This window comes from Lethenteron reissneri, unplaced genomic scaffold (assembly GCF_015708825.2).
Source record: "Lethenteron reissneri isolate LAM-NWPU_2019-01 unplaced genomic scaffold, ASM1570882v1 scaffold_213, whole genome shotgun sequence".
NCBI lineage: Eukaryota > Metazoa > Chordata > Hyperoartia > Petromyzontiformes > Petromyzontidae > Lethenteron > Lethenteron reissneri.
This window is the reverse complement of record NW_026891735.1, coordinates 69,266-86,238: the sequence shown is the minus strand read 5'-3', so window position 1 is coordinate 86,238 and position 16,973 is coordinate 69,266. Positions and strand designations below refer to the sequence as shown.

Here is a 16,973-nt window from a genome sequence, read left to right as displayed (position 1 = left end):
GACAGAGACATGTACAGAGACACGCACAGACACAGAGAGACAGAGACATGTACAGAGACACGCACAGACACACACAGACACAGAGAGACAGAGACATGTACATAGCACGCACAGACGGTCTGAACACAGAGAGACAGAGACATGTACATAGACACGCACAGACGGTCTGAACACAGAGAGACAAGAGACATGTGCAAAGACACGCACAGACGGTCTGAACACAGAGAGACAGAGACATATACATAGACACGCACAGAGACACACACACAGAGACAGAGACATGTACATAGACACACCCAGACGGGCTGAACACAGAGAGACAGAGACATGTACATAGACACGCACAGAGACACGCACAGACACACACACAGAGAGACAAGAGACATGTACATAGACACGCACCGAGACACACACAGACACAGAGAGACAGAGACATGTACATAGACACACACAGAGACACACACACAAATACACACACACAGAGACATGTACATAGACATGCCCAGACGGTCTGAACACAGAGAGACAGAGACATGTACATAGACACACACAGACGCAGGGAGACAAGAGACATGTACATATACACACACAGACACAGAGAGACAGAGACATGTACATAGACACACACAGAGACACACACACACAAAGAGACACACACACAGACACACACAGAAACACACACAGATACACACACACACAGAGACATGTACATAGACATGCCCAGACGGTCTGAACACAGAGAGACAGAGACATGTACATAGACACACACAGACACAGAGAGACAGAGACATGTACATAGACACACACAGAGACACACACAGATACACACACACAGAGACACGCCCAGACACACACACAGAGAGACACACACACAGACACAAATAGAGACACACAGACACGCACATAGACAAAGATCCCCGTGTAGCCTCTAACACGCTGTAGGGCCAAGTGCTGTAATCGAGTATCAGCAGCATCTATGAAGGCTACCGGCACTGTGGCTACACACACAGAGGGGGTGGGTGGCTTCCAGAACCACCACGCCCGGCCGCCTTTGTCTCTCCCAGTACCACAAGACACTTTCACTCACCCACTCACTCACCCACCCACGCATCCACCCACGCATCCACTCACCCATCCACCCACCCACCCATTCACTTAACCACTCACCCACTCATTCACCCACCCACTCCTTCACCCACCCACTCAAAAACCTACTCATTCACCCTGTCTATCTGTGTGTGTGTGTGTGTCTATCTGTATGTGTGTGTGTCTATCTGTATGTGTGTGTGTCTATCTGTATGTGTGTGTGTCTATCTGTGTGTGTGTGTGTCTATCTGTGTGTGTTTTTCTGTGTGTGTCTATCTGTGTGTCTCTGTGTGTGTGTCTGTGTGTGTCTATCTGTGTGTGTCTGTGTGTGCGTCTGTGTGTGTGTCTGTGTGTGTGTGTCTATCTGTATGTGTATGTGTGTGTATGTGTGTGTCTATCTGTGTGTGTATATCTGTGTGTGTGTGTCTGTGTGTGTCTATCTGTGTGTCTATCTGTGTGTATGTCTATCTGTGTCTGTCTGTGTGTATATCTGTGTGGCTGTCTATCTGTGTGTCTATCTGTGTGTCTGTGTGTGTGTCTGTGTGTGTCTGTGTGTGTGTCTATCTGTGTGTGTGTCTATCTGTGTGTGTGTGTCTATCTGTGTGTGTGTCTATCTGTGTGTGTGTCTACCTGACGAGTAGAGGGTCAGGGCCTGCATGAGGGCGTATTCTCTGTCTGTGTGTGTGTCTATCTATGTGTGTGTCTATCTGTGTGTGTCTATCTATCTGTGTGTGTGTCTCTCTGTGTGTGTGTGTCTGTGTGTGTGTCTGTGTGCGTGTCTGTGTGTGTGTGTGTCTGTGGACCCCCCTAATGGAGCATTTTCGCCGGTTGGAAACATTTAGGCTGGCCTGCCTACGATCCATCCTGGGTTTAACCAGGCTAGATTGTGTGAGGAGCTCACAAATCCTTGAAAGATCTGGGCAAAGTCCCATCGGTGAGCTCCTCCGGCAGGCAAGGCTGCGTTGGCTGGGTCATGTAGCCCCGCATACCCAGCCACCTTTGTTCGGCCGGATCGAGGGGGCTAAACGGGCGCGACACGGGCTAGAGAAGAGATGGAGTGATGTGGTACAGGAGGACGTGGAGCTGAGTGGACTTGCCGATGACTGGTACCAGCGATGTCAAGATCGGTCTCTGTGGAGGAGGCTCGTGAAGGACGCTACTGGGCAGTTGGAGGCAGTCGCCCTCTAACAACAACGGAGGGCGGAGGAGCGACGCTCACAACAACGAGCGGAGCGCCGGGTGGCTAAAGCACAGCAAGTTGGTACAGTAGGGGGCACAGGTGGTGCATCAGCCAGTCATCTCGGTCAGTCGACCCGTAGCACCTGCTGGGTCTGCCCCGTGACCTCCTGCCAGCGGGCATTCGATACTTCACGTGGCCTCAAGGTGCACATGGCCTGGCACAAGCGTCGTGGTGACGTCACCGCCACTTAGTGGCGAATGGCGGTTGTTGTTGTGTGTGTGTATGTGTCTGTGTTGTGTCTGTGTGTGTGTGTCTGTGTTGTGTCTGTGTGTGTCTGTGTCTATGTGTGTCTGTGTGTGTATATCTATCTATCTGTGTGTGTGTCTATCTGTGTCTAACCTGAGGAGTAGAGGGCTAGGGTCTGCATCAGGGCGTATTCGACGTCCGCGAGGTGCAGGGCGCGGAGGTCGTCGTGGAACTTGCTGATGGGCACCACGAAGCCCGAGTTGAAGCCCGCTGAGAGACACGTGGACAGAGAGACACGGAGACAGAGACACGGAGAAACGCGGAGAGAGACACGGAAACACGGAAAGAGAGAGAGACACGTGGACAGAGAGACACGCGGACAGAGAGACACGCGGAGAGAGAAACACAAGGAGAGAGACACGGACAGAGATACACGGAGACACGGAGTGACACAGAGAGAGAGAGACAGGGAGAGAGACACGGAGAGAGACACAGACAGAGAGACACAGACAGAGAGACACGGAGAGAGAGATATAGAGAGAGAGACACAGATAGAGAGATACAGAGAGAGACACAGAGAGACAGACAGAGAGACACGGAGAGAGAGACACAGATAGAGAGATATAGATAGAGAGACACAGACAGAGAGACACGGAGAGAAAGATACAGAGAGACACAGATAGAGAGACACAGAGAGACAGACAGAGAGAGAGACACAGACAGAGATACACGGAGAGAAAGATACAGAGAGAGACACAGATAGAGAGACACAGACGGAGAAACACGAAGAGAGAGACAGACAGAGATACAGACAGAGAGACACGGAGAGAGAAACACACACAGAGAGATACGGAGAGAGAGACAGACAGAGATACAGACAGAGAGACACAAACAGAGAGACACAGACAGAGAGACACGGATAGAGAGACACAGAGAGAGACACAGAGAGAGAGACAGACAGAGACACGGAGAGAGACACAGAGAGACAGACAGAGACACGGAAAGAGACACAGAGAGACACAGAGAGACACGGAGAGAGACACGGACAGAGAGACACGGACAGAGACACGGACAGAGACACAGACAGAGACACGGAGAGAGAGACACAGACAGAGAGACACACAGATAGATACACATATAGACAGAGATAGAGAGACAGGCAGATAGACATAGAGAAAGACACGGACAGAGAGACACGGAGAGAGACACGCAGAGAGACACAGACAGAGAGACACACAGATAGATACACAGATAGAGAGACAGAGATAGAGAGACAGACAGATAGACAGATAGAGAGACATGGATAGAGACACGGAGAGATACACAGATAGAGAGACAGATAGATAGACAGACAGAGAGACACAAAGAGACACAGAAAGACACACTCAGATAAAGACACAGATATATATGCTCATGATGATAGTGATGCTAGTGATGGGAGTGATGATGGAAATGATGGGGGTGATGGTAGTAGTGATGGTAGTGATGGTGGTGATAGTGGTGATGGTGGTGATAGTGGTGATGGTAGTAGTGATGATAGTGATGGTGGTGATGATGGTAGTAGTGATGATAGTGATGGTGGTGGTGATGGTAGTGATGGTGGTGGTGATGGTAGTGATGGTGGTGATGTTGATGGTGGTGATGGTGGTGATAGTGGTGATGGTAGTAGTGATGATGGTGATGGTAGTGGTGATGGTCGTGATGGTGGTGGTGATGGTGGTGATGTTGATGGTGGTGATGGTGGTGATAGTGGTGATGGTAGTAGTGATGATGGTGATGGTAGTGGTGATGGTCGTGATGGTGGTGGTGATGGTAGTGGTGGTGGTGGTGATGGTAGTGATGGTGGTGATGGTAGTGATGGTGGTGATGGTAGTGGTAGTAGTGATGATGGTGGTGATGGTGTAGTGATGGTAGTAGTGATGGTAGTGGTGACGGTGATGGTGACGGTGATAGTAGTGATGGTGGTAGTGATGGTGGTGGTGACGGTGATGACGGTGACGCTCTCTCACACTGGGCGGCGTCTTCCACGCTGTAGACGAGCGAGCCGCACACCCACGTGCGCGTCGACGCGTCGTAGACGCTGTTGAAGCGGATCTGCACCATCTCGAAGGCGGAACCCTTGAGCAGGGCGATCTGATCCTCGATGGACAACTCCCTGACGGGCGCGGGGGTCGGGGTGGAGAGACGTGGAGGAGATGTTGACTACCTCGCCCGGTACACAGGAGGTCGTGGGTTCGACGCTGAGATGTTGACTACCTCGCCCGGTACGCAGGAGGTCGTGGGTTCAATGCTGAGATGTTGACTACCTCGCCTGGTATACAGGAGGTCGTGGGTTGGACGCTGACATGTTGACCCCGCCTGGTGTACAGGAGATCGTGGGTTCGACACTGAGATGTTGACTACCTCGCCTGGTGCGCAGGAGGTCGTGGGTTCGAAGCTGAGATGTTGACTACCTCACCTGGGAGGCAGGATGTCGTGGGTTTAATCAGTGGACCTAATGCCACGGTGGCTAGGAGATGTTGACTACCTCGCTTCGTGTACAGGAGGTCGTACTGTCGATCCTGGACCCTGACACCCACGCTGGCTAGGAGATGTTGACTATCTCGCCTGGTACGCAGGAGGTCGCGGGTTCGATGCTGAGATGTTGACTATCTCTCCTGGTACGCAGGAAGTCGTGGGTTCGATGCTGAGATGTTGACTATCTCTCCTGGTACGCAGGAAGTCGTGGGTTCGATGCTGAGATGTTGACTACCTCGGCTGGTCTAGTGCACGTGACACAGCCTGAGTGAGGCCTAGTTAATTGTGCACGTGACACAGCCTGAGTGTGACCTAGTTAATAGTGCACGTGGCACAGCCTGAGTGAGGCCTAGTTAATAATGCACGTGGCACAGCCTGAGTGTGGTCTAGTTAATAGTGCACGTGGCACAGCCTGAGTGAGGCCTAGTTAATTTGCTGGCTGTAGCCTCCAGCGACATGTGGGCTCCACGCGTACACACACACATGGAACACGTGTAGGCAAAAGCAGAGACAAATATCCACCGTATCGCCTTAATAGACTGTAGATTGCAAGTGCTGTTAGAGAGCACCTTTAAAGGCCGGCACAGCACACGAGGGGGTGGGTGGATCAGCCGCTGGATCAGTCGGTGGATCAGTCACTGGATCAGCCGGTAGATCAGTTGGTGGATCAGTGAGTGTCTGAGTGAGTGAGTGTCTGAGTGAGTGTCTGAGTGAGTGTCTGAGCGAGTGTCTGAGTGAGTTAGTGTCTGAGTAAGTGAGTGTCTGAGTGAGTGTGTGAGTATCTGAGTGAGTGTCTGAGTGAGTGAGTGTGTGAGTGAGTGTCTGAGTGAATGTCTGAGTGAGTGTGTGAGTGAGTGTCTGAGTGAGTGAGTGTCTGAGTGAGTGAGTGTCTGAGTGAGTGAGTGTCTGAGCGAGTGTCTGAGTGAGTGTCTGAGTGAGTGTCTGAGTGAGTGTCTGAGTGAGTGTCTGAGTGAGTGTCTGAGTGAGTGAGTGTCTGAGTGAGTGAGTGTCTGAGTGAGTGTGTGAGTGAGTATCTGAGTGAGTGTCTGAGTGAGTGAGTGTGTGAGTGAGTGTCTGAGTGAGTGTCTGAGTGAATGTCTGAGCGAGTGTCTGAGTGAGTGTCTGAGTGAGTGAGTGGCTGAGCGAGTGGCTGAGTGAGTGTCTGAGTGAGTGTCTGAACGAAAGTCAGAGTGAATGAGTGTCTGAGTGAGTGTCTGAGTGTCTGAGTGAGTGGCTGATTGAGTGTCTGAGTGAGTTTCAGAGTGAGTGAGTGTCTGAGTGAGTGTCTGAGCGAGTGTTGCTGATCTCAGTTCACCTGAATCCCGGCGTCACCTTGGCGAAGGCGATCACCTGCTGGATCATGTGCGTGGTCAAGTCGCTCACGTGCGGTAGCATTGAGTAGCTGGGAGCGGAGTCACTCCCCCCCACACCTCCTCCTCCTGATCCACCGGCTGATCCAGCAGCTGATCCACCTGCTGATCCACCGACTGATCCGGCGGCTGATCCAGCAGCTGATCCACCAGCTGATCCACCAGCTGATCCAGCGACCCCGTGCCGGTGTTCAGCTCCCGGCACAGACGTCGGCTCTCGCACAGCCGGCTACGACGGAGGAGACGGAGCGGAGGAAACGTCATCATCGCCACCACCGTTATGATTGTAATTATCGTTATAATAATCATCAATATTGTTGGCATAATTACAGTGATTCTCAGCATCATTATGGATGGGTCTCTGGGGGTCTCTGTGGGTCTGTATGGGTCTCTGAGGGTCTCTGTGGGTCTGTATGGGTCTTTGTGGGTCTCTGTGGGTATCTGTGGGTCTCTGGGGTCTATGTGGGCCTCTGTGGGTCTCTGTGGGTCTATGTGGGTCTGTATGGGTCTTTGTGGTTCTCTGTGGGTCTCTGAGTCTCTGTGGGTCTCTGTTGGTTTATTTGGGTCTCTGTGGGTCTTTGTGGGTCTCTGTGGGTCTCTGTGGGTCTGTATGGGTGTATGTGGGTCTCTGTTGGTCTCTTTGAGTCTCTGTGGGTCTCTATGGAGGGAAATGATGGGTTGAGCTGCGTCTGAATTCGCCCTCCAATCTCCCCACTCTCCCCACCCCTCCCCACCCCTCCCCACTCACCCACCCCTCCCCACCCTCCCCACTCTCCCCACTCTCCCACCCTCCCCACCCTCCCCACCTCTCCCCCACCCTCCCCACCTCTCCCCCACCCTCCCCACCTCTCCCCACCCTCCACACCCTCCCCACCTCTCCCCACCCTCTCCATGCTCCCCACCAACCAACCCACCCCTCCCCACCTCTCCCCACCCTCCCCACCCTCCCCACCTCTCCCCACCCTCCCCACCCTCCCCACGGCTCACCCTGAAGTGCTGGAACCTGCTGAAGGAGGAGTCGAAGGTGCGGCGGTGAGCCGAGAGCACAGCCTGGGCCAGACGCAGCAGCAGCAGCCGCTCGCCCCCCACTCCACCCACTCCACCATCACCCACTCCACCACCACCCACTCCACCCACTCCACCCACTCCACCTCCATCTACTCCACCCACTCCACCCACTCCACCTCCACCTCCACTCACTCCACCTCCCCCCACTCCACCTCCACTCACTCCACCCACTCCACCAGCTCCACCAACACCCACTCCACCTCCACCCACTCCACCCACTCCTCCTCCACCCACTTCACCCACTCCACCTCCACCCACTCCACACACTCCACCTCCAACTCCACCTTCTCCCACTCCACCTTCTCCCAATCCACCTTCTCCCACTCCCCCCACTCCACCTCCACACACTCCACCCACTCCACCTCCACTCACTCCACCTCCACCCACTCCACCCACTCCACCCACTCCAACTCCCCCCACTCTTCCACCCACTCCACCTCCACCCACTCCACTCACTCCACCCACTCCACCCACTCCCCTCACTCCATCCACTCCACCTCCACCCACTCCACCTCCACCCACTCCACCTCCACCCACTCCACCTCCACTCACTCCCCCCTCTCTACCTTCACCCACTTCTCCCACTCCACCTTCACACACTCCACTCACTCCTCCTCCACCCACTCCTCCCACTCCCACTCCACCTCCCACTCTCCCCACTCCACCCACTCCCCCTCCACCTCCACCCACTCCACCTCCACCAACTCCACCCACTCCACCTCCACCCACTCCACCCCCTCCACCCCTTGTGGTTGAGCTCAGATGGGGGTCTGGGGAGAGCTTCCGCAGTTTGCGAGCGTGCGGACACCTCGTGGTGACGTCGGGAGATGTGTCACCTGGGCAGGCAGAGACACAGAGACACAGAGTGAGACACAGAGACAGAGAGACACAGAGACACAGAGTGAGACAGAGAGACATAGAGACACAGAGACACAGAGAAAGACACACAGAGAGACAGAGACACAGAGAGGGACACAGACACAGAGAGACACAGAGAGACAGAGAGATACAGAGACACTGGTGTACAGTGTAGAGGTGGTACAGTACACTGATGTACAGTGTAGAGGTGTGTACAGTACACTGGTGTAGAGTGTAGAGGTGGTACAGTACACTGGTGTACAGTGTATAGGTGGTACAGTACACTGGTGTACAGTGTGTAGAGGTGGTACAGTACACTGTGTACAGTGTAGAGGTGGTGCAGTACACTGGTGTACAGTGTGTAGAGGTGGTACAGTACATGAGGAGTGGCTTCCTCTCTCTCGTCTGCGCCGGGCTATGAGGTCGCGGCGGCGGTGAACAGCCTCATCCGTCATGATCACTGCCAGGGAGGTGGGGGGGGTAAGAGATGTTGACTACTGTGTAGTGTAGCGTGTAGTGTAGCGTGTAGTGTAGTGTATAGTGTAGTGTAGTAATGTAGTGTGTAGTGTAGTGTATAGTGTAGTGTATAGTGTAGTGTATAGTGTAGTGTGTAGTGTAGTGTATAGTGCAGTGTATGGTGTAATGTATAGTGTAGTGTATAGTGTAGTGTATAGTGTAGTGTGTGGTGTGTAGTGTATAGTGTAGTGTATAGTGTAGTGTATAGTGTAGTAGTTTAGTAGTGTATAGTGTAGTAGTGTATAATGTATTGTAGTAGCGTGTAGTGTAGTGTGTAGTGTAGTGTATAGTGTAGTGTATAGTGTAGTGTATAGTGTAGTAGTATATAGTGTAGTGTATAGTGTAGTGTATAGTGTAGTAGTATATAGTGTAGTGTATAGTGTAGTGTATAGTGTAGTGTATAGTGTAGTAGTGTGTAGTGTAGTGTATAGTGTAGTGTATACTAGTGTGTAGTGTAGTGTATAGTGTAGTGTATAGTGTAGTGTATAGTGTAGTAGTGTGTAGTGTAGTGTGTAGTGTAGTTTAGACCCCGCCACTCACGTTGAGGCATCATTCCTGCTGAGCGACACTTCAGCAAGCGGCAGGCCTGGCACTGCCGCCTGTTGGCGAGTGTCACGTCACAGCGGCCCACAAAGGGGCAGCGCAGGGCAGACCCACGCCTCTCCATCCTCCTGCAGCGACACGCACAGTAGCGGGTATAGTGTAGTGTATAGTATAGTGTGTAGTGTATAGTGTAGTGTATAGTGTAGTAGTGTAGTATAGTGTAGTAGTGTAGTATAGTGTAGTGGTGTAGTAGTGTATAGCGTAGTAGTGTATAGTGTAGTAGTGTATAGTGTAGTGTAGTAGTGTAGTGTATAGTGTAGTAGTGTAGTGTATAGTGTAGTGTATAGTGTAGTGTAGTAGTGTATAGTGTAGCAGTGTATAGTGTAGTAGAGTACAGTGTAGTGTACAGTGTAGTGTACAGTGTAGTGTAGTGTATAGTGTAGTGTATAGTGTAGTGTATAGTGTAGTGTATTATGTAGTGTATGTAGTGTATAGTGTAGTGTATAGTAGTGTGTAGTGTATAGTATAGTGTATAGTGTGTAGTATGTAGTGTATAGTGTAGTATATAGTGTGTAGTGTAGTGTATAGTGTAGTGTATAGTGTAGTATATAGTGTATAGTGTAGTATATAGTGTATAGTGTAGTGTAGTTTATGTTTTAACCTGAAGAAGCCTTTGCATCCCTCGCAGGTGATGGCGTTGAAGTGGTAGCCACTCGCCTGGTCCCCGCACACGGCACAACAACGCTCCTCCCGCACAGCTTTCACCTCGGTGGTGGCACCACAACCACCACCACCTTCACCAATACTAACACCACCACCACCAACACCACAACCACCACCAACACCATCTCCACCAACACCACCTTCACCACCACCATCACCACCACAACCATCACTAACACCACCTCCACCAACACCACCATCACCACCTCCACAACCAACACCTTCAGCACCACCACCACCTCCAACACCACCACCACCTCCACCAGCAGCTCCACCAACACCACCACCACCACTTCCTATTCCAACTCCGCTACAAGTTCCAGCCAATCCCAGCACTTGCAGCAGCTGCTGCTGCTGCGCTTGCTGCTGCACCGCATGCAGCTGCTGCACCACCTGCACCGCCTGCTGACGACGCTGCCCCAGGGTTGGGTCCGGCTCGGCTCCGAGGCGGCGGCGATCGCCGGCACTCCGGCCGGTGCCGGCCCACCCGGAGCTGCCCATGGGGCTTGCCCTGAACGCACCCAGAGAGGTAGAGAGGTAGAGAGAGAGAGAGACAAAGAGAGAGAGACAAAGAGAGAGAGAGAGACAGAGAGAGAGGTAGAGAGAGAGACAGAGAGGTAGAGAGACAGAGAGACAGACAGAGACAGAGACTTTTAAACCAATTTTATTGCTGCCAGCAGCAACTGATGTACAGCAACGTTGCCATTGCAAAACCGCGCCACGCGCCACGCTAGCACCGCGTCCTCACGCACATCGCCCGCTTAAAGTCGACCGGTCCAAACGTGAAAGTCGTCGGTGCACCGTTTGTGTTGGTGCAGAGGGGGGCCTGAGCGGCCCCCCACCATTCAAGGAACACGGCGTGGCACGTCCCCAGCATGGGAGGGGTACGAGGCGTGCTCCAGCCAGAGGCGCGCCTTGAGCAGGCCCCTCAGCATCGCCTCGTTGAGCATCCAGCGTCCGTTAGTCGCCTTGCAGCATCTGTTTTCAGGGTCTTGTAAACGGCCATCTTTGCTTGGGCGCAGACAAAGTTTGCGAGATCGTGGCGATTGTTCGCCCGGGTAAGGCGGCACCCCGTATATGAACCAGCTGGTTTGGCCATGTTTCAGAGGTCGCAAACGGGTACCTGATACCCGTACCCTACCCGATACCCGGCTACCCATACCCGGCCGGGTACAGGTACGGGTAGCCGTTTGCGACCCTGGTGCGGCCGGGTACGGGTAAGGAATCAAAACCCGTTTGCGACCTCTGCCATGTTTGTTTGTTGTAGTACGGAGTAAGACTGATGGCCTTAATCTAAGTTGTCTTGTGGTTGTGGTTGTTGTTGTTTGACTTGCATCCCACTGGGATTTTTGCACGCAGCGTTGGTGTACGCTGCTTTTTCTGCAATATTTTGCTGTCTTTTCTTGGATTTTCTGTTTGCACTTAGTCACATATTCACTTTAAGATGTTTTCTTGTTCACGTTTTTGTTTTTTTGTTTGTTGCGGTTGCACCCGATTCAAGAGCCGAATGGCTCACAGGGCTATACCTAATCAATGAACTTGAAACCCCCAGTTCATTGAAGATGGATCCCAGGAGCCGGAACATCGGGTTCAGCCGTGGACACCCCAAGTACCGGGGGGCCAGACCCACCTTTGCACCGCAGAACGCAACACAGATCTGACGACCCCGGGGTGACTTTGCTGCACTGGAGCCCCCCGCAGCGTTTCGCCACGGGGGGCTTGTACAGCTGCTTCCACTCGGGGGGGGGGGGCTCGATCGGCGGAGAGAACAAGTCCCTCCATCTCGTGTCCGGGAGGTTTGCCAGCTGTTGACAACGCAGCGCCTTGACGCGGCACGCGTAACAGCGTTGTCTTTGGGGCACTCACTCTTGAGGGCCACATCTCTGCAGCCTGCGGGTTTGAGCAGATTCCCCGAGTCACAGCGCCAGTGAGGCCGGGCGCAGGAGATGCGCTACTCCGGGAAGGAGGAGGAAGGTCGTGAGGCGCCGCCGTCTTCAAGTGCCTCCGGCTTCAGCCGCAGCTCCCGCATTGCTGCGAGCTCCTCCCACGGCGAGCGTGGAGCCGAGCCCCGTAGCGCCGCTGATCTGGGCAGCGGTCTTCCACTTGGGGTGGCGGTCGTGGCTCCGATTGTCCGCACCCCCGCCGCGGTGAACCGGAGGGCCGGCGTTCTCTCCTCCCCGATTCATTTGAAGAGGCTATTACAGGACAGGGGTTCGTGCATGAAATGTCTGAGGGCGCAGTGCGGGTTCGCCGCCCTGCTCCATTCAAGGCTCCGCCACGCGTCCAAGAGGCGTGGAGTCGACCAGGGCCAGGTCCAACAGGAAGAGCTCCCTCCCGTACCCCAGGCAACCCCCCCCCCCCCCCACGTCCCTCAGCAGGCTGCTGAGGGCCGGCGACATCCAGGGCAGCTCCTCCTGCTCGTACAGCAGATGCCTCACGGCCTCGAGCCTGAAGCTCATCACCCTGGCGCCATGGGTGGGAAAAACCCGATTTTTCCAGCGGCAGGAATCGGAGTTTTTTCTTGAATACAATTAAACCCGATTTGGAGGAATTAAAACCTGGTTCAATGAACACGAAGCTCTGATCCAAGGCTTAGGCTGCTTCCTCGTTGGTGCTGCTATCATCGTACTCAGGGGGCCGTCGGGCACGGGGTAGTTGTAGAATGCGGCGGGCAGGTTGGTCTTGATGAACACGAGCTTCTCCACAATCGTGGGCGCCAGTGAGCTCCTTAGTTTGGAATGGATGAAGCCTATCGTTGAGAAGTTGGCGAAGTGCGGTTCTGCAATTAGAACCAATCAAACCAGATTTCTCCCAATCTCGGATGATCGGGTTTAATATAAAGAGACAATTAAAGCCGATTGTAGAAAACCCGCCTGTGCCACCCTTGCGTGGCGGAGACATCCACCAGGCCCTGGCCGCCCTCACCCACCGCCAGGCGGAGGACCCCCGGCCTCAGCCAGTGCTTGCCGTGCCACACAAAGCGGGCGAGTGACCGGTTTGTCCTCGTGAGTAGTCAGTCCGGGGGCTGGAGGGCTTTGGCCCTATGCCACAGCACAGAGGCTGACAGGTTGTTTCCGATGAGAACTCGCCCCTTGAAGGACATTGGCGGGGCGAGGCGTGCCCAGGCCATCAATTTGACCTCAAACGCATCTCCCAGCTCGGTCCAATTGTTCTGGTCAACTCAGGGTTTCCCCCCGAGGTGAACTCCGAGGTACTTTACGCCCTCGGCCTGCCAACCGACTCCTCCTGGGAGCAGCACAGAACGCACGGCACCCTGTGACTCCAAACATAGAGCCACATATCTTCTTGGTTCTTTCGGTAAAGTCACGTAGAAGGGAAATAATAAAAATAAAACATAATAAAATACAATTCTCATGACGTTTCGGCCACAACGCAAGCAGCCGTCCTCAGGTGAAGAACAGGTATGTAGGAAAGACAGCGTCTGAATGAAACACCACCAGGCTTGGCAGCGTATATTTAAGCTGCTGGGTTAGAGGGGGAAGAGTCACACACTTGCCAGTTGACCTTGGCGCTAGAGGCCTCTTCGTAGCACGGAGACGTCCTGCATATTGTCGATCACAGCGCATGTGTCGTCTGCGGAGACCCTGACGACTGCATTTTCAGGACCTGGGACCTTAAATTTCACAAATTTGAATTTTTTTCAAATTTTCTTGCTGTGGATTTCACAAATTAGAATTTTTTTAAAAATTTTCTTGCTGTGGATTTCACAATTGAATTTTTTTCAAATTTTCTTGCTGTGGATTTCACAAATTTTTTTTTTCAAATTTTCTTGCTGTGGATTTCACAAATTTTAATTTTCTTTCAAATTTTCTTGCTGTGGATTTCACACATTTTAATTTTTTCAAATTTTCTTGCTGTGGATTTCACAAATTTTTATTTTTTTTCTAATTTTCTTGCTGTGGATTTCACACCTGGTGATTGCTTGTATTGCAGTCGAAACGTCGTGAGAATTTGTATTGTTTTATATAGTTTTTATTTTATTATTTCCCTTCTACGTGATGACTTTACCGAAAGAACCAAGAATATCTTTGATCACAGCGAATGTGTCGTCTGCGTATGTGGAGACCCTGACGACTGCATTTTCAGGACCTGGGACCTTGAACCCAGACAGAGATTGTTTTAAATTTTGATTCAAAGCTTTTGTGACTGCAGGGATTCATATTCTTGGTTCTTTTGGTAAAGTCATCACGTAGAAGGGAAATAATAAAAATATTAAACAATACAAATTCTCACGACGTTTCAATTGCAACACAATCAGCAGCAATCGTCATCAGGTGTGAAATCCACAGCAAGAAATTTTGGAAAAAGTGGCAGTTTTTCCTAACGTCAGCACCAAAGACAGCGATTTGGCAGTTTGCCAGATGGACTCGTCCATCTTGCTGTAGATTTCACAAATTTGAATTTTTAAAAAATTTTCTTGCTGTGGATTTCACAAATTAGATATATTTTTTCAAATTTTCTTGCTATGGATTTCACAAATTTGAATTTTTTTTTAATTTTCTTGCTGTGGATTTCACCAATTAGAATTTTTTTCAAAATTTATTGCTGTGGATTTCACAAATTAGATATATTTTTTCAAATTTTCTTGCTATGGATTTCACAAATTAGAATTATTTTTTATTTTCTTGCTGTGGATTTCACAAATTTGAATTTTTTTTCAAATTTTCTTGCTGTGGATTTCACAAATTTGAATTTTTTTTTCAAATTTTCTTGCTGTGGATTTCACAAATTAGAATTTTTTTTTTATTTTCTTGCTATGGATTTCACAAATTTGAATTTTTTTCCAATTTTCTTGCTGTGGATTTCACAAATTAGATTTTTTTTCTAAATTTTTTTGCTGTGGATTTCACCAGATATATTTTTTCAAATTTTCTTGCTGTGGATTTCACAAATTTGAATTTTTTTAAAATTTTCTTGCTGTGGATTTCACAGATTTGAATATTTTCAAATGTTCTTGCTGTGGATTTCACACCTGATGATGATTGCTTGTGTTGTGGTGCAGGCTGTGCAGCGTTCTCCTTCATCTTGGCCGGGCAGTATCTTCAGGTGTGGCCGGCACCACCACACCCACAACGCCGCGGCACGGCTGTGGAGGCGTCCATCGTGTAGCCGTGACCATCGATCGTGTATTCGTGGGTCACGTCGAAGTCCGTGTCGCCGCCCTTCAAAACCGTCGTCAAGGTTTGCCGCTGAAGCGACTTGACGTGCGCCAGCTTCGGGCCCCTCGTCCTCAAGGGCAGCAGCACGACGATGCGCGAGACCGCCGTGGCGAAGCGTCGCAGGTCTCGCTGCAGGTCGGCGCCTTTAAGGAAGGGTGGCGCGCCGGGGAGAAGCACCGTGACGGCGGGCCTAGAGAGCGGGGTGCACGGCACTAACAGCTCCACCCCGACGTTGAGTCCCGTGTCTTCACGAGGCGCGCCACCATGCTCCCCTCGTCCACGTAAACGACGGCCTCGACGGGCGGAGGAAAACAAATGTCTGCCGTTCCTCAGCGAGAGAGATTCCAACCTGGGGTACTGCGCCATGATGCACGGCGGCATTACACCAGCGCGCGACGAGAAAACATCACCCAAAAATAATCAAAAAACCAAAAGAAAGTTATTCACAAGAGGGCAGGAGAAGAAAGGGGAAGGAAAAGCTTAACAGGACAGCAAGAGAGAGAGACAGAGAGAGTGACCGAGAGAGTGAGCGAGAGACTGAGCGAGAGAGTGAGCGAGAGCGAGCGAGAGCGAGCGAGAGAGCGAGCGAGAGCGAGCGAGAGAGCGAGCGGGCGAGAGAGCGACCGAGAGAGCGAGCGAGAGAGCGAGCGAGAGAGCGAGCGAGAGAGCGAGCGAGAGAGCGTGCGAGAGAGAGAGCGAGCGAGAGAGCGTGCGAGAGAGAGAGCGAGCGAGAGAGCGTGCGAGAGAGAGAGCGAGAGAGAGCGACCGAGAGAGCGAGAGAGAGCGAGAGAGAGCGAGCGAGAGAGCGACCGAGAGAGCGAGCGAGAGAGCGACCGAGAGAGCGACCGAGAGAGCGAGCGAGAGAGCGAGCGAGAGAGCGAGCGAGCGAAGAGAGCGAGCGAGCGAGAGAGCGAGCGAGAGAGCGAGCGAGCGAGAGAGCGAGCGAGAGAGCGTGCGAGAGAGAGCGAGAGCGCGTGCGAGAGAGCGAGCGAGAGAGAGAGAGCGTGCGAGAGAGCGAGCGAGCGTGCGAGAGAGCGAGAGAGCGAGCGAGAGAGCGAGCGAGAGAGCGAGCGAGAGAGTGAGAGATGCAGGAGTGCTGTGAGGGAAGGAGTGAAACTAAGAGAGAGGAGGGGAGACAGCAGCAGCAGCGGAGACTCCAGGCCGCTAAACCAGGAGACCCGGGGGCGTGGTGGTGGTGAGTGCCATAGGTACGGAGTCACCTGGTAAAGAACCAGAGAGGGACAAGGCCGCGATGGGAAAAGAGAAACGGAGAGAGAGGGGGGAGGAGGGGGGAGGGGGCAGAGGCCCCAGGCTGGTCGAGCAGCCCACGTGGCGCGCGGTGCCGTAGGGACGGAGGGAAACAACAAACAATTTGAAATAATCCGGCACCACGTGAAGGAAAACAAAGTACTCACAGCGAAGGGGAGAGAGAGAGAGCTGCTGTTGAACTCAAAAGACTCAATAAACGAAACAAAATAACGGGTACAACGGTCATGAACGTGTTCACTCTATGAGGCTCGGGTCTGGGTGGTGAAACACGAGGCCTCTGTGCACGCGAGGTGGGGAGCCAGGAGCTCTGGCAGGACGCAGAATCTTCCAAGCATGCAGAGGCAGAGGGAGATAGAGAGAGAGAGGCAGAGAGAGGCAGAGAGAGAGACAGAGAGAGGCAGAGAGAGGCAGAGAAAG

General features: G+C 52.4%; 1 protein-coding gene across 1 annotated transcript in view; it reads right to left on the bottom strand.

Moving 5' to 3' along the window:
• The window catches only part of LOC133339715 (nuclear receptor subfamily 1 group I member 2-like), a 34,851-nt gene extending 17,999 nt beyond the window's left edge, over positions 1-16,852 (bottom strand). The window contains exons 1-10 of the mRNA XM_061547867.1: positions 16,703-16,852; positions 10,046-10,618; positions 9,382-9,512; positions 8,705-8,785; positions 8,197-8,303; positions 7,735-7,790; positions 7,387-7,507; positions 6,345-6,628; positions 4,522-4,667; positions 2,666-2,782 (exon numbers count right to left, since the gene is read on the bottom strand). Coding sequence (XP_061403851.1) covers positions 2,666-2,782; positions 4,522-4,667; positions 6,345-6,628; positions 7,387-7,507; positions 7,735-7,790; positions 8,197-8,303; positions 8,705-8,785; positions 9,382-9,512; positions 10,046-10,618; positions 16,703-16,782 — 1,696 coding nt within the window. The 5' untranslated portion in view covers positions 16,783-16,852. The remainder of the gene's footprint in view (positions 1-2,665; positions 2,783-4,521; positions 4,668-6,344; positions 6,629-7,386; positions 7,508-7,734; positions 7,791-8,196; positions 8,304-8,704; positions 8,786-9,381; positions 9,513-10,045; positions 10,619-16,702) is intronic.
• Between the last annotated feature and the right edge of the window lie 121 nt (positions 16,853-16,973).